The 18,627-nt window shown below is 36.8% G+C and overlaps 1 protein-coding gene across 1 annotated transcript; it reads right to left on the bottom strand.

Moving 5' to 3' along the window:
• Window positions 1-6,807: 6,807 nt before the first annotated feature.
• Window positions 6,808-7,899, bottom strand: LOC135208114 (uncharacterized). The gene has a single exon (XM_064240262.1). The coding sequence runs from the start codon at window positions 7,897-7,899 to the stop codon at window positions 6,808-6,810; it is 1,092 nt and encodes a 363-aa protein (XP_064096332.1).
• Window positions 7,900-18,627: the final 10,728 nt, after the last annotated feature.

The following is an 18,627-nucleotide window of genomic DNA, read 5'->3' as shown; positions in this document are numbered from 1 at the left end:
TATTATTATATTATTATTATTATTATTATTATTATTATTATTATTATTATTCAGAAGGTGAACCCTTTTCAGAAGGAACAAACCCACCAAAGGGGCCACTGACTCGAAATTCAAGCTTCCAAAGAATATGTTGTATTCGGCTCTACAGAGAAAATTGTATAACGTTTCATATTATGCATGTTAATATTCCCTTTTTTTAATAAATTCAGTAAATATCAGTTAGATAAGTTTAATATTCTGGCTCATCAATGCTCTATAAACTTCCCCAAGAGGGTATGAATGCAGCCAGTTTAATTCGTGTACCATTTAGATTCCCGCTCGGGTAAAACCGTTCAATATTTACTAGCTTCTTTTCACGTGAATGAAGACGTCAGATTCTAAAATGTGAAATCATTCAACAACGTTCCATTAAATAGAGAAAAAGATAATATAAAAATATTCCTTAATTCCTGGGCTACATTTCTGTCTAGTAGCGAAGTGCTTTGGTGCTGAGCTGACATATCCCGAAAAAAAATAAACAAAAAGAAATAGCATGTGGTGAAATTAGCTTTGGCCATAAAAAACATCAAACCTGAAATAAGCTTCCCTTGAGAATCGTAGAGGTTTGTATAATTACATTGCAGAATTATTTCCACGTCGAGCAAATGGTAAATGAAAATCAAAACTTTAGTTTCAAGCTGCCAGCATCTCTTAAAGAGATATATGATTAAATCGACTTTATTATTATAATGATATAACAGATCGCCCAGGTGACATGACGCCGGCTTCCAGTGCTCTCTCTCTCTCTCTCTCTCTCTCTCTCTCTCTCTCTCTCCTGTGTAATAGTTTCCCTTTATGAGGAATGTGGATGAATTTGAGAGCTTTTCCTCTCGCTTGATATGAAGCATTAACTTTGATAATTGAATCTGAATCCTTCCTGTTGCTTTACCCACAAAATAATGCCTTTTTATTTAATTTTTTTTTGGGGGGGGATTCTTTCCTTCAATGTATCTTGACGGATATTACGTGCTGAAATAACCTCAAGCAAGATTACCAACTCACACATACGCACAAATAAATTAATGGCTAAATCATGCCTAATTTTGCTAATCAAAGGAATGAGTTGATAAAGTTACTTTGCAAGATCTACTGAAGAAGTGACTTCTGCTCTAACACTGACCATCAAAACAGAGAAATAGAATACTGAAGCATATGTGAATAATTGTTCTTGACAAATCAATATTGGGTCATTACAGAAGGACAGTTAATCTTGGCTTTAATAAGCAAATTGGGTTGGATATGAGTCCGTTTCAAAAGTAGGAGATTTAAAAGAATATTTGTGAACTAACTTTTTTTTTATTCTTTATTTTTAAAGGCTAAATTTATATATTTCGTCTCAAAAAGAAAATTTCATGAGAAACTATCATCAAAAAGGACAGCTGACTTTTAAAAGAACTTAATTTGTATGAGATATAAATACATAGGCTGTATATCTTTTCATATTGATTGAACAAATTACAAAAGTTCTTTGACAGCCATATTTATTTTGGAAATTTGAAAGAGGAATTTGCATATTTTATTTGATGCTGTGTTGACTGAGTCACATTCCACCGACCAAAGTCTTTTAATTTAAGTCTCCAAGTGATTCGTTTCTCTTCAGTTTCGGAGACATGTCAGATTAAGACTTGAAAGTCTTGGAACTGTGCAAGTTCTAATTTTAGGCTTGGATAGACTTTCGTGTACCTACTTTCTTTCAGGTGAATATCCTAGTTAAAATTTATCTTTAATTTCACCTGGCTTCAACTTTTTATTACGAATATTCTGCTCATCTCATATTCTAAGTATTTTCTAAGTTTCTTCTTAACTAAGTTATAATGTAAAGTGAGTGGTGAACTTAGCATGAAATTTTAAAATTCTTTCCCCCAAAACTTTGTGATGGACCATATTTCCTTTCCCAGGAGGATCTGGGTCAGGGGTTGAGAGCTTGGCTCTTTTGTAAATTAGTCTTTTTCGGCTGTGCAGCCTCTTTGATGGGGTTGGAATATCTTCTTTTGTGAGATCATGACGTGAAAGCTTATTTTCTGCAACATTTGTGAAATTTTGGTTCAAAATAGGTCGAATGGTTCTTTTACAAAGTCTTCTGCAAATTACATATTCTTAGTAGTATTACCACGCTGCATATCTGTTCTTGTGAAGGATATCTGCCATTCTTTACCAATATTTCTTTTCGTACAAAACCATTATTTGTTGCAATTTTCATACCATCGTCCTTGTGAGGTGTGATGTATGATCAAACTCTTAGCGCTGTCATAAAACAATTTGAAGTTGTATTCAGGATTCGCACTGGAATACTTATAGCTTTTGGGAATGGGAACAATCTGATAGTTTTGGATGCATTCCACGTTCTGTCCCCAAGTATGACAATACTTCAGGTATATCATGGCACAATCGCTTTCTTCAATAGGAGCTATAAAGCATAAGAGAGAGAGAGAGAGAGAGAGAGAGAGAGAGAGAGAGAGAGAGAGAATCTTTGAGACTCGAAAGAACAGAACCATCACCTCGGGCGAGGTCATTAGAATGACCCCGATGCAAATGGGGGAAGCAATATTGGCTATTCATTCAGGAGGGGCAGTATATATGGCCACAGGTGGCAGCCTCTGATTGGTCCATCTGATGAGGCGCCTTTGGAGGGAAGATGGATTTTGGGACTCGAGATGTGGACATCAGTTACGATTCAAAGGTATGTCTGCAGTGTCCAGATACTGACGAATTGTGGTTTCAGAATAAGAGTTTTATTTCTGCAATGTCCGGATAATGACGAAGTTTCATGTCTGCAATGTCCGGATAGTGACGAATAGTGGTTTCAGAATGTTAAGAGTTTTGTGTCTGTAATATCCGGATAATGACGAAGTTTCGTGTTTCCAATATCCGGATAATGACGAAGTTTCGTGTTTCCAATATCCGGATAATGACGAAGTTTCGTGTCTGCAATGTCCGGATAATGACGAATTGAAGTTTCAGACTGATAAGAATTAACTAAGACATTTTCTTATGCAGATAGAAATTAGTTTCTCGAATGAGTATTTTATAATTAGCAATATTTTTTTCTTTATTATTTATTTACTATGTCTCTGTTTCTCGTACCATTCTGTCCATCAGAAGGAATATTTAATAACCAGCATTTTTTATACCAATTTCTTTTTAGTTTCTATATAAGCAAAAACAAAAATGGCGAGATGAGGAATCCAGCTGTCTTTATGTAAAAGCCTATTTTGTCTCTGTTTGTCCATCATCGCTACAAAAGAAGGAAAAGGGACAGAAAATAAACAATTGAGAACAAAGGATAAGAGTTGTCCTTTGAGTCTATCTTCTGGGTACGAGAGAAAGTAAAGAGAGAGAGAGGAACTAATGAGTCTTCCGTAATCCTCCAACATATAGTCAAATTGCCCTTTTGTGTTTGTTTCTTACAGTGTATTACTGTGTATTTCTCTCTCTCTCTCTCCTCCTCTCTCTCCGTAAGCCCGTTATTCTAGATTTCACCAGTAATGATTTAGAATATTATATACATTCCAACCATGCAAAATTTTACCATAAAATTCCCAAAGTTAAAAAAGAACCCATTATTGACATTGTACCACATAACTTCTCATTAGTATTCAGATTCAAGTTGCAAGTGCAGCTTAATACGGTCTGCATTTCATTAATTAAATCGCGAACGAGTCAGTTTTAGGTTAATGAAACGTGAATTCAGTTTGGGGACTCCGAGGGTGATGAAGAATGAGTAACTGCATTAGTTTAATATTTTCACAACTACAGGATGACCAGGTTGCCTCACTCGTGTTTATGTGGACCAGTTCATCGATAGGGACTGTGTTCTTTGTCATCTTAGAATATAAATTCAAATTCTTTATTTCAGCTGTAGAGCCATATACAAAATATTACGATAAAATTAATAGTTATATACAAATATATTAGGAATAAAACAAAAGGTTTAAACACAGAAAATGTGTTTAGACCACTCTTTAAGAACTAATGATTTTTTAAAACTATCACTGTTAAAAATTGCACAAATTAAGTGGTTTTTTGAACTCTTTGTTCTTTGAAACAAGCTTACAATACATTTTCTCACTAATTCATCAAATGTTGGTATTCCTAAAGAAACAAAGTGTCCACTTACTTTCGAAAATCTTCCTATTCCCATCAGGTACCTAAAAGTGTCATTATAACATACCTTAAGTTTTCGTAGGGTTTCCTTTTTACAATTCATTGCCAAAGGCATACAATACAGGGAAGTACAGAAAGATCTGAACAAATGCACTTTTGCCTCATCATTGCACATATGAAAGTTCCTTAGCAACATATTGCCTCGCAAGCATTGCCCTCGATAGAGTGATGCAATATGGTCATCGTCCTTCAGATTGTCATTAATATTCATGCCGAGATATTTACATGACTTAACGACTTCCAACCTGACGTCATTAATATAGAGTGACGGTTCACTAAATGACATAAAATTCCTGGGCTTTATAACAAGAACTTTGGTCTTGTCAGGATTGGTTTCAAGATAATGGTACTTCAAATATTCCATACTTTTATCTATGAGTATTTGCAACGCTTTTAAAGATGGGGCTAAAAGTATTATATCATCTGCATAAAAAATATGATTCACCTTAACCTCTCCCACTGTGAAACCACCTTCCCTGCTGAGGACCTTTGTACTTAAGTCATCCACATATACGGCAAACAGAAGTGCTGATAGAACGCTACCCTGTCTAATACCACAACTGGGTTTAAAAGGAGTGGAAAGACTATTGCCCCACATTACTCTAAAGTCCTGAGTTTTGTACCAGTACTGTAGCAGTGCTATAATGTAAAATGGCACACGTCTTCTCTTTAAAATTTGAAATAATCTTTCATGACACACTCTATCAAAAGCCTTGGAAACTATACCATTGCGCATACAAAAACTGGAGTGTTTTTTGACCTATTAAAACTGGCATGTTTGTTTAAAAAGAAAAAGGGCCATATCAGTGCTGTGTTTAGTTTTATAAGCAAATTGATTATCCAAAGTCTTTAACAAGTCTTTGTATCTTTGTAGGATGATGGATTCTAATAGCTTAGAAATAATAGAGACAAGGGCTATTGGACGATAATTATTCTTATCAGAGAGAGACTTATGGTAATCCTTAACTAAATTCAAAATTTTTATTTCAGTCAGATTTTTTGATACGAAATGATGCCTGCACAAACAAGTGAACAAAAGTGACAGATGCACATACAGAGTTGGATGAGCATATTGCAAGTGATTCCCTGTGATTCCATCCAGGCCCGGGGCACTATTTAACGAAAGGGATTTTAAAGCATTCTTGGAAACGTCTTTAACGGAAACAATTAGTATGGTGCTTTCTTCGTCCTTCATTTTCCATCGACAAAGACTTTGTGGATGGTTCGTACCTTCCATAATATGAGCATAATGATTAATCCAACCTTCTGCTATGTTTGACTCTCCCCTTATTCCATCAATACTAACCGGTAGTTTGGTATATTTCTTTCTTATTTTGTTTATTGTTTTCCAAGGATTTCTCCTGCTCATATCTCTAGCGATTTTTTCCTTTGTTGTTTTGTTTACCGTCTTCTTGCAGACTTTGAGAGCCTTTTTAAAATTTCTTTTAGACAGGACCATCTCATCGTATTGCACACCCGATCTCGGCATTCCCATTTCCTTCCATAATAAATACTTTTGTCTGGCTGTAACGTGGTGTAATTTGACGTTTTCATTCCAGCCTGGTATTCCACGACTTTTATGTACCTCCCCGGTATTTTTTGTATCTCCACTCTTAATCAATGCCTCAACAAGATCGACAGCAATGTTTCAATTAGAAATACATGGTTTCTGTCTCTGCATCCCCTTGTTCTACAGACAATTGCCTCAACTGGAAGCTCTATTTCTTTTAGTGACTTCTCGCTTCGAACTTTATATTCGTCATTTTTTCTAACCTCGTAAGTTATTCTGCTGATTATTGGTCCTGCTAGTATGTATGCTGAAAAATTCTTGTACAGAGGCTTGTGGTCTGAGCCTATCTCCTCGTAAAAACAAAACTTTAAAACATCGAAGTGCACTCAAGAGGGAGTCAGGGCACACGACATGGTCCAGCCATCTCGTGTGACCCGTAGCATCGCTTACCCCACGTATGGGGATATCCTGTGGTAATGAGGTGATGTCGGCTGCACAGCAGTCGTATTCATCACACCACCCAAATAATTCTGCACCAAATTCTGATGAAATGTGAGCATTAAAATCCCCTACAGCAATAACATGATCATTCTGATGTTCTTCAAATAGACATTTCATTTTCCCTAATTTATTTATTTAAGTATTCCTCAGTATTTAGAACCGTTATAATAGGGCATATAACAATTGATAACCTTATCGTGCTACCACCCAGACTAATATCTATACATTAAAAAAGCGTTCATCTCTTGTGGGTATTTTCCTGACATACGGAGAGATCTCCTCATGAACTAAAAAAGCTAGACCCCCAAATGGCCTTCCTCTCACCAGAGCTTGACTTAGGTCTACTGTGACGACGATATGGAATCAAACTTAATATCAATATTGTTTAGAAAGTTACTCTGTGTGGCAAAAATGTTTCTTGCAATGCTATTATCTTATAGTTATTACATAAATTTTTTACAACGTGGACATTTTTCCTGACAGATCTACAGTTAAAAGTTGCTATATTAATTGAAGCCATGATTAATTTCTTTTTTCGTACTATTTCCTTACCATTACGCCTTTTGGCCAATTAACAGACTGAAAAAGGTTAGTTACTTTACATTTTCAATGCTCTCGATTGATATTTTAAAGGAAACATAATTGTCATGTTTCGCTTGAAGTTTCTGACAATGAACTGAATTTTTACCAGGTATATTTATGACATGGATTTTCAATTCATCTTCATTTACATGAGGACTTAACCTAGACACAAAAAGAGAAATATTGGTGAGAGGTTCGGCTGCTAGTAGACTGGTACCCTCATTGGTTCCTATTACTGCAGGCTTTCTTCTTAATAACTTGGTTGAGGTGGCGAATCCGGGGTGTGGAACTCCAGATGGTCCGTTTTCGTTTCTCCTCTGCATCTGCCTTCGCTCTTTTCTCCGCTGCCATGGCTGGAGCTCCCATTCATTCAAAGATGTTGATGATGTCGTGGAGGCCAGATCCTCATCTGAATCATTCTGTAACGTGACATCCCGAGTAACCTTTTTATTAATCATGCCCTCTCCAGTATACAGTTTAGCAGTTCCTTTAGAAGCTTCGCCAAATGTAAATTTGTCAGTGTTTTTAGTATCCGACCTTTTCCTGTAAAGATGAAGTAGTTCAGCTTGTTCTGCTATCACTTCGTCTGACGTTTTTCTTTTCTGCTTTGTAGCATTATTCTCCTTCACTAAAGTCGTTATTTCCTTTTTGCTAACATTTTCTTCTATTTTTGAAACTTTTTCTCTAAGCTGCTTATTAGAATTGGAGAGGATCTGAACCTCCGAACGAAGAGCACTAAACAGTTTCAGCACCGTTGCCATGTCGACATGATCCATAGTTACTGGAGGCACTTGGGTACACTTCGTTATACAAAATTCAGTACCTTCAGGTGTAGGTGACTGACACATTAACGTCATAATTTGTCGTATGTTATTTTCCTTCTTCTGAGCACCACGATAATCCTTTTTCTTTTCGGGGCAGCCGTACTTCTCAAACGCCAGCAGCACTGCTTGCGAGGCTTCTTCCTCACTGTAAAAGTCCATGCAAAGGCTCAGCAAATCCTCCTGATTCATGCAGTCAATCTTATTGAAGATAAAAAACAACAAGCCATTGTTTATAAACATACAGTCCGATACCTCGGATGCTGAATTGATACTTGCCATGATTACTTTTCATTTATTTAGGTGTTCTGCGTGAAAATGACGTAGCTTCACGTCATTGAAACTATGACGAAACGATGACGTCATCGAAATAAATTTTTCAAGGGGGAGTAGTACGCATGCGTTTAGTTACGGTAGAGAACTTTAAAACTAAGTCAATCACATGAAACACCAACTGCCTGCACTTGTGTACACATTTCCTCGGATTCCTGAGTTATTTACTTCACTGTATTTCGCGCTTGAGGTATTTCCCATGCCTTAGATCCTATAAATAACAAGGTGTATTGAGGAGCTCCAAGTGTTCACACTTGTTTACGTTTCTTCTTCTTCCGTTCCAGGAGTTTATCTTGGTCACAACTAAAATGCGGAATACTTTGCCTAGCGCAGTTATGGAATCTTCTGACCTCCAAATGTTTCAGCCAGGAGCTAATTCCTTCCTGCTCTCTGCTTCCGCTACTGCTGACGTCTCCTAAATTTGAAGTGTATACGTTTTATTTTCCTGTAACTCCTTTCTCCCTCTGCAGGCTGATTTCCATTTGGAGCCTTCATGAGTTTATTATAGCCTGTTGACTCTACATTTCCTTAGGGGTTTCAGCTGGAGATCTATAGAAAGATAAAACAAATATAACTTGTTTTATTAAATAACCAGAGTGGCAGGGTGTAGTAAACGAATCCGTTGATAGAATTCAGGACAGAGGTATTCTCTGGGTACGAGTCAAACCCATTTGGGAATATTGTAATCTCCTGTTCGATTCCAAAGCCTCACACGGTGCTCAGATCCTTTGCCAAGCTCCTGCTATTTCGGTCTGACAGAAATCTGCGAAGAAGCCGATCTCTTTAACTTTGCAGTTCGCAAAATCTAAGAGAACGTCTATTCTGTTGATATATTTGTTCACGATGGTTTAAAAGAATTTGCTGACTTTTATTTTCGTTGTGTAGATGCTGAAAAATCACACGATAGTTACTGACTGAGTGATATTAAGATTTATAAAACGAGAGCATTGTCTGTGTGACCAAAGGAAAGGTATTCTTATTACACGAAGCGGATTTTGAAATTTGTTCTTTGAGACAAAGACCCATTTGTTCTGAATGTTAGTATAATGTGGAAAAGCAAGCAAGACAGCAATCAAGTAAGCAAACAAAGCTAGCAAGGAAGTAAGCAAGCAATCTCAGCATACTGGCAAGCGAAGCAAAGAAAGCAAAACAAGCGAGCAAGCAAGCAAATCTTATGGTACGAACTTCTCCAGGAAGGTAAATAAACAAAAGAGAAAAAAGGCAGGAGAGTTTGTCGCTATCTCTCTGAAGCTAAGAACGATCTTGTTGGTGTCTCTTTTAAGGAGATTTTCCGCTTTAACTTTTATGGAAAATTTTCCCCATCATTTTTGGAGCAGCGTCGATAAGATTCTTCGAGGAGGTTGAAACAAGTTTTGGTGTTGCACCAGAAAAGACCTCCTGGAAAAAGGAGGTTTTAGTGTTAGAAGTAAAATATTTACAGAGAAGTCGTGAGTTCCTTGTCATCATTTTTTGCTTCCTCGGAAATTTGTGGATATCCAGTATTTATTTAGATATCGATGCCAAACTATTCTCCCATGTTCATTTTTTACAGCTCCCCTATGAATTATTTAAGGATTCCTTAAATAGGCCAAACTCTCTTCTCTCTCTCTCTCTCTCTCTCTCTCTCTCTCTCTCTCTCTAAGTCATCGCAATCATATACCACTCTCTCTCTCTCTCTCTCTCTCTCTCTCTCTCTAAGTCATCGCAATCATATACCACTCTCTCTCTCTCTCTCTCTCTCTTTCTCTCTAAGTCATCGCAATCATATACAAATCGGTTTCATTCATTTCAAATATTTCTGTTCAGTAAACAGTCGTAGGAGCTTTGCAATATCTGCATCTACGCTGTCCACAACTTCTTACTTCTCATGTTACTTGTTTTCCTCAAAGAAATGAAAATGTTTCGATTTTTGGAAACTTATCATGAGTCTTGGAGCTTTTGGGAATAATCTTTAGAAATATCAGGCTATTATGAATTACCTTAATGACAGCAAAGGCGTAAAATTGGCTGTTATGCCAGTTTTGATAATAAGAGAGAATAATATTAGTTTCGACATTAGTGATAAAAACAGCCCGGAGATTTCAACTTAATGGTATTTCTAATGAATCCCTTTAAGGTAAAGTAAGGGGGTACGAACGGGGGAAGGGGGGTTGGGTGTCCATTTGACATTTAATTCCCCCTATGTGTAGGGTCTGCCTTTGTTTCTGTCCCGTCCATTACACGACACATAAACAACGCTTCCAGCAATGAGCTCTGTTCCTTCAGATTCTTCGGGATTTTTTCTTCCTCCTCCTCCTCCTGTCTTTGTTGCTTTCCTTCGTTCCTCTAAATTGAAACAAACAAAGAGGGCTTAGAGAGAGAGAGAGAGAGAGAGAGAGAGAGAGAGAGTTGAGAGAGAGAGAGAGAGGTCCATCAAAATCCATTCGAGAGAATAGAACTGAATGTCTGAGTATCACAAGGAACCGAATCTCGAATATTTAGGGAAATGTTGAGGAATAACACGGTTTCTTTGATGGTATAATCAACGGAAATAATATATATATATATATAGTATATATATAGTATATATATATATATATATATATATTATATATATATATATAGTAATAATAACTGCACATTTTTAGTAAGCATTGTGATGTCCATTTTCAACTAAGCTAATATCTTATAATAATAATTGGTAAAATCCAAGTCATGTTAGAATCTTCAGCATTGTATCTTTCATTCACATTTAACATCCACACTTCACTACCATAAAAGAGAGTTGGCTGAACATTGTTTTTCACACATTCCCACCTGGCTTTTATAGAAAACCCATGTTTCTTTGCTTATTCACCTTATTATATATATATATATATATATATATATATATATTATATAATATATATAGATATTATATAGTAGGCAGGGGAAGGGCGCAGGAACATATACACATCCATTTGATACATTTATGTCAACGCGTTTCTTGACCCATGGTCACATCATCAGGACATCTATATAAAAAGGAATCTGAGCACATAATTAAAAGAAACATATACAAAGCATAGAAAACTTAAAATGGAAACTAAGTTAAACTTAATACTGAATCACACTTAAATACATTTACACATTAAAAACCAAGAAAGTTTAAAATGATCCTTAAAAAACTAAACTCAATAAAGAAAAAATAAAGGTAAAAACGAACTTAAAATGAAGAGCAAGGGCGAACCTCTCAAAATGACAGGAGACAAAACGCACTAAAAAGAATACACAAGAACAGAAAAAGAAGGCGGACAAATATAAACAAACAAGCTAGTTATGCTATGACAAGGGAACAGCCGATGATTGGCAATTTAACGTAGGTACAATTCTCTTTATTAGCAGACCTTTTCCAAGAGAAGCAGTTTCTCCAGGTTCCTTGACTTGGCCAATTATTTTAAAGTTGCCATATTTGATCGATGTCTTGCAACTTCTAGCGTGCGATCTTATATTGGAAAGTTCGGGATTGGATAGACAATCTGCAGCCCGTACGATAACTCACGCCCATGTGAGAATCGGCCCTGACCTTGAGGAGACGCCGAGTCGAACCAACGTAATTCCCGGAACTACATCCGGGGCACTTGTACTCATATACGACGCCCGACGTCATCAAAGGACAGAGCCGATCCTTGAAGGGAAACAAAGAGCCAATAGTTTTAGGATTTTTTTGGAATTAATTTTTATTTATTAGAGCACCAATATGATTTTCAATAATTTTAGCACACTGCTTGGCAAAGTTTTGATTGGTGGTAAAAAACAAAAGCTTGCGTATATAGTAAGTTTCGGTACGTTACATTTAGGTGTAAGGGTGCAAGTAGATGATAAAGGAACAGCTAAAGGAAGCCTAAAAAACCTAAACTTGAGCTAAATTTGTCGAAAAAACTTTTCTGGGGAAAAAGCAGCGTCAGAATTTACACTGTTGCGTTTTGACATTAAGCTCCGCTGTTCATTTCGTTCTGGTGTCAGTTACTTGCAATGTATGGTAATTCTGCAGGCATCGACTCGATGGTTGCAAAATATAGCCCTATTTTTAGCGTGTAAAGGGCCACATCATTTTTTTTTTTTGGCAATATACTGAAACAAGCCTTATACTATTTACTCAAAAGTTTTCGTCTTCACAAGAACCCAAATCTTGTATTGTGCATTCTGAGTTTGTTATTTTCAATATGCAGATATAATTCTTATATGTAAAACTTGGAATGACAAATAATAATTCTCAAAGTGCAAACCTCCAAATATTTTGGGGAATTCTCTCACGTGGAGAAATAAGGTTCAGGATTTTCAAACCAGTGTTGATGAGAGAGAAAAAAAATATTGGCAAGGAAACCCCAGGCAACTGGAGTAATATAAAGGCCAGAATCTTCAATGCAAGTACATGAGAAGGTGGAACAGGCGTCTGCCTCGCGTTGTAGGATCGTTTGACTTCCCCAAAATGAAGGCAGAGGAATAATGAAGTCTCCTAAATGACTTCAGTGGAACCATCAGCTGTGATTTGAACACCTGGTGAAGATTATTGAATATTCTCGGTCGAGTCAAAACTTTTTTTTTTCTGAAGCCTATATTTTTCCCATAACGGCGGGTATTGTGCATTTACAAGGCTGTATCTTACAGCAAAACAAGTGAAGGCATTGAATTGACTAGAGTTAAGTGTGGCCTGTCCATTTTTGTCAGATCTTGATGCACAGAAGAGTCTGAAGGAATTACTAAGTATGCACAGGCAAGGGGAGAGGTCTTGTCTGAACAGGGACCCATCATTCCCTTCTTTGAAACGAATAATACATCAGATATCCTCATCTGCATTCGAGACGATTAGCGTAAGTTGTTTTTGCAGATTATTCAATGAGAATAAAGGATTTAGATGACTAAAGCATCATCAATAAAGAAAAGAATGTTAATCATACTTGCTTCCCTTGTTATCAAGTTTTCTTCTTCTTCTTTTTTTTTTTACCATAGCATTAGATGAGCTAAAACACCAACATTTCCACAAGACTTCATTCCACATCATTTGTTTATATTTCACCCACCAACCCCCAGTCTCGCCCGGCCCCATCCCACCCATAGCCTCTCTGTTTGCTTTTGATGAATTGTTTATATCTCGAGTTTCAGGTAAACTGGGCATAGTTATGACACGTCATTTTTCGCTTATAGAACAGTTAAAGGTTTGGTTTTATTGTGTTGGTGTATTTATATATTCGTTGTTAATCAAGGTTGCAATTTCCATGTCCAAGCACTGGTGTCTCATTTGAGTGAAATTCCTTCCTATTCTCTCTTTGGCCTTTCTCTCGAACTTGACAGGAAGGTTGAGCCCTTCCCATTACTTCTTCAGCCTCAAGGAAAGGAAAACTAATTATCACGAAAGTTCGAATAGACTTAATATCCCCTAAAATTACATTTATTAACTCGTGTCACCTAACATACAAACTAGCATATCCTGTTGTCAATTCCTCATCAGATGCTTAACATGACACTTGCTTATTCAGTAGATGTTTTCGTCAACGCTCTGTTCTGAGAACATTAATTTGATCGGAGCTTATTTTCCGTTGAGAAGCCAATAAAAGTACATCAGTAAATGGCGTTCATTTGGAACGAGAAAATGTTAGATGTTTCCAGAGATTCTAAAGAACTATCATTATTATCATTCAGGAGATGAGATCTATTCTGATATTTAAGCTTCCAAACAATATTATGGTCTTCATTAGGAAGAGGTAAGAGGAGGTAAAGGGAAATACAGAAAGAAGAGACCTCAGATATTAAAGGGAGAAAAAATATATTAACAAATTAATACATACAAATTTCTTAAAATACAAGGAGAATAGTATTAGGGTAGTCATGCATTGCATCTTCGCTGGAATTTCTGCAGTTGCACGACATCCTCAACAGGGAGGCTGTTCCGAATAAGTGATATTCAAAAGTAATAAGAAAGCTTATTACATAAATAATATACAGAGAACTTCCTTTTTATCAGAAAATCTACTGTTTTATCAAAAGTGATTTCATTTGTGTTCGTTCGGTTTCAGACTGATACATCTCTCTTTACATCCAAACATAATCAACAGCCGAAAGTATTTGCAGGACAAATTCCTTTTTTCCGAGAACGGATGTTGTTCTCCATTCAACTTGCATCATTCCATTTTTTTAGTCACTTGTAAAGTATCTATTGTTGTCGAATGTAAATTCAGGCGTGAAGTGGTCCCTTGTTCCCCATTAGAGAGAACCTATTGCGTTTCGTTTCTCAAGTGAACAATACACTTCATTTGATAATTTAGCTCCGGAAAGGTGGAATATTATATTATACTGGATGCTCTCTCATAGTATTGTAAGAATAGAGTTCTCCTTTACCCCACAGAACTAGTTGAAGGTTTTTGCTTTATCGGTAGCCTGGTTTTCACAGTCAGTGTCAAGAAGTCGGATCATAATATTCAGTGGATTTAGGCGAAGGACACAAGCACTGAATAAAGGTTTCTAGGATTTACAGTTATTTGCAACTCTCTCTCTCTCTCTCTCTCTCTCTCTCTCTAGAGAACTTGCCTGGCGTTGCCTGTGTCTTTTCACGCTTATTAGATGCAACAACATGAGATTTCGTGAAGTCTCGGAACAGAATGGTTTACCAGCGAATGAACACAGCCACGACAAACTCCATTCGTAACATTATCCTCGGTAATGGTTGCCGGGGGAAATTATCGTGCCTCCGCCATGCCAGACCTTCCGCCCACAGAATTGGCAGAGGAGAAACTAAAGATCTTTTGGGTTTAGACAGAAACAGAACATTTGAATCTCTTGGGAGTAAAATATGGTTTTCACATCTTGTGGTAATACATACATTATATATATATATATATATATATATTATATATATATATATATATATATATATATATATATATATATATGAGCTGATTCGATACAGTTTTGAATATGCCTTTTCCGTGATAGTCTGAAGTCCCGTGAAACCGTTATAAGTGATCTTGTGTGTATGTGTAACAAAACAAGTCAACCGCCACAGACGTTAGAAGTTGGCGTCGTGGCAGTTCAAGAGAGTACCACGTATCTCTATATCCCTTCGTGATTGGCCCTTGTGTTCTAAGGAGCCAGAATAACCAATCAGCTTCTTGCATAACGATGCTGTGTTTAGGGGGGATTTGAAAGAGTTTGCCGATCGGCGATCGGTCAGATGAGTTCGTTACCGGGTCCCAGACAGCACAGACAAGCTGGGTCGAGAGTGCCCCAGTGCCCCCGTAGTCCCGTTCCGTCGGCCGCCACACAAAGACGTGCGTCACACGAGTGTCAATAAGTCTAACCTGCGTCCGGTTGTGCACTAGCATAGTTAACGTAATATCAGTTAAAGGCCACCTGTGTAGCTAAGAAGAATACACCTGTGTTAAACGTTTCATCGATTATTATTTTTGCATGACCTACATTGCATCATGTAAACTTATCTCTCTCCTGTTTTTCCTTCATATCCCGAACCCACAAATGACCGAGATCAGGTCATATAATATATATATATATATATATTCTATATTATATATATATATATATATATATATATATATATATCATTCAAGCTACAAATGTCCTTTAATATCTAAATTCACTCTACCTCCAAATGATATATTTTTCATATATGTACCGAAGGGGAATTTTTTAGTTGATATAATTTCGTCCCCCATGGGATCGAACCACCGTCCAGGTGGACGGGGGACGAAATCAGGACAGTCAGTGACGCTATCCAATCAGCCAACAGAGACCCTATAAGTTCAGAATCGATATGAACTTATAGCGTCTCTGTTGGCTGATTGGATAGCGTCAACTGACTGTCCTGATTTCGTCCCCGTCACTTGGACTTGGTGGTTCGATCCCATGGGGGGATGAAATTATTATCAACTAAAAAATTCCCCTTCGGTACATATATGAAAATATAATCATTTGGGAGGTAGAGTGAATTATGATATTAAAGGACATTTGTTGCTTGAATGATATATAAATGAATCATGGTTCGATGTGATAATTATTCATATATATCTATATATCTATATATATATATATATATATATATATATATATATATATATATATATATATTTGCGTGTGTGTGTGTGTATAATATATATATATATATATATATATATATATATATATATATATATACATAATATATATATATATATATATATATATATATATATATATATAATATATATATATATATATTTGTGTGTGCGTGTGTAATATATACATACATATATATATATATATATATATATATATATATATATATATATACTTTCATTAAGTTACTATTAAAGCTTTGCTCTTAAGGAACAACTTGTCAAGCCTATCACGAATAATGATGAAATAGTCACCAATTCTTTCTTATCACATCACATTTTGCCTCTGTTTCAGTCTTTAAGAAATTCGTTTCCGAATAAGCTTATATCTCTCTCCGCCCCCTTCCCCAAATCCAATCCCCCACCCCCTAACCCACCCTCCACCCAAACCCAAACCATCCCAGCCTCCCATTACCTGCTTCTACAAAACCTCATTATTCCACGGACATTAAATTTGAATTAGTGTCACACAGCGCCGAGCGCCTGAGATACTCCTTTCTTCAGAGCAGACTCCTTTTCTTCATTCTTGGATTTATTCCCGAGGATATGAACGGAGGTGCAGTAAAAGGAATGAATGAGGTTGCACCTAGGGTCCTAAGGAAAGGACACTGCAAAGAACCTTAAGTAATGCCTACAGTGCGCAGCATGAGGTGCACTGACGGCACTGCCCTCCTACGAGGGTTAGAATGTAGGCCTAGTAGGTTAGTCTGCTTAAAGTATTCAATTTTCTACACGTTATTAAGTAAGTAGTAAAATTTGGTCTTATTTATCAGTTTATGAGCAAAGCTTTTTCATTTAGAAAGCTATGCTAACATTAGCCAACAGATATTCTGTTGAATTCCTACAGGTGGTTTCACTATTTTCTGCCAACCTGACTTTTGGGGAAAGTCACAAATTCTCTCTTTCAGAAATTCTCGGCATTTTTTCGGTTTTATATTAACATTCTTAAATATCACTCTGGATTTTATTTTTGAAAACCTCTCATTATGATGAGAATCAATGTATATTGCATGTGAGTCTCTCTCTCTCTCTCTCTCTCTCTCTCTCTCTCTCTCTCTCTCTCAAGGGATGCGAATTAACATTGCTGCGTATAACATTCCATCAACTCTCTCTCTCTCTCTCTCTCTCTCTCTCTCCTCTCTCTCTCTCTCTCTCTGTCATTAGATCCGAGGGCTTAAGTAACACTGCTCGTTGCAAGTTGTGGAAAAAGCTTAATTGAATTTATGTCTCCATTTCACACTCATGATTTTAGACAGCGTTTGATACAAGTTCCCCTTTTGCACGATTACTAATTAGAACATTTGAGGAGGAACTGGGGAGGTGATGATATCTCGCCTCAGAATATTCCAGATTATTAGGAATATTACTGTCAAGAGTGAAGGGTTTCATTGAAGTAAGTTTTCATTGAATGGCAAACTTTGTGAATATTATCTTTCTGCTGGTTTTGTGGGACTCGTAAATGGATATATGAAATGATGTGGAATTTGTGAAAAAAAGTATATATTATTATTACTTTCTCTTTTTTTATCTATCACAGTCATCTTATTCGACTAGGTAGTTTTTTTTATAGTGTAGTGTTCCGGGTTGCATCCTGCCTCCTTAGGATTCCATCACTTTTCTTCCTGTGTGCTGTTTCTAGGAGCACACTCTTCTGCATGAGTCCTGGAGCTACTTCCGCCTCTAGTTTTTCCAGGTTCCTTTTCAGGGATCTTGGGATCGTGCCAAGTGTTCCTATGATTAAGGGTACAACTTCTACAGGCGTATCCCATATCATTCTTATTCCTATTTTTAGTTCCTGATACTTATCAGTCTTTTCTCTTTCTTTCTCTTCTACTCTGGTGTCCCATGGTATTGCGACATCAATGAGTGATACTTTCTTCTGATTCCACGAGGTCCTCCGATGGATTTGGGCAGAATTTAGGTTTGAACAGAGATTTGGGATCGAATTTTTTCTCCCGAAAAGTAATCTAGGCTGAGGGAAAAGTAGATTACGTTTGCTCTTTGAAGTCGGGAATACAAACAAAGTGAAATTGTCTTATTTTGCGTTACAAATTTAGATGAACAACTGTTAGAAAAAATATTACTTTATTTGACTGAAATTGTGAATATGCCCAAGCTATCCTATCATTCCCAAATCTGAGGTCTTTCAAGCGCTCCAATCTTGCAATATTATTGCAAGAAGAAGACGAAATGGCCTCGTCAAATTAAATGAAGAAAAATATTGGGAAATCCGAGAGAAGGAATATTGTCAGTTCAATATCATCGGGTGTCTGGGGCAGAGGGAGAGAGAGATGAGAGAGAGAGAGAGAGAGAGAGGCGAGAGAGAGAGAGATCCTACCACAAAATGCCCCAGTTTAAGGAAAGAGCGAGAAAGAAAGAATGTCAAGAACGAATGAAGGAGAAGGAGAAGAGGACGAAGGGGGAAGAAACGTAGCAAGAGAAAAGAGGTGATAACGTTGGAAGAAGAGGAGAAAGGAAGAGAGAAAGTGGGGAGAAAGGACATAGAACAAGAAGGGGTCTGGTGTCTAAGTCGAGTTTTCTTGTGATCTTT

This window comes from Macrobrachium nipponense, chromosome 34 (genome assembly GCF_015104395.2).
Source record: "Macrobrachium nipponense isolate FS-2020 chromosome 34, ASM1510439v2, whole genome shotgun sequence".
Taxonomy (NCBI): domain Eukaryota; kingdom Metazoa; phylum Arthropoda; class Malacostraca; order Decapoda; family Palaemonidae; genus Macrobrachium; species Macrobrachium nipponense.
The sequence above is the reverse complement of the archived record's forward strand: the minus strand, read 5'-3'. Positions and strand labels throughout refer to the sequence as shown.

Coding starts and splice junctions, on each gene's coding strand:
- LOC135208114 (XM_064240262.1), bottom strand. CDS start 7,899: ATGGCAAGTATCAATTCAGCATCCGAGGTATCGGACTGTATGTTTATA.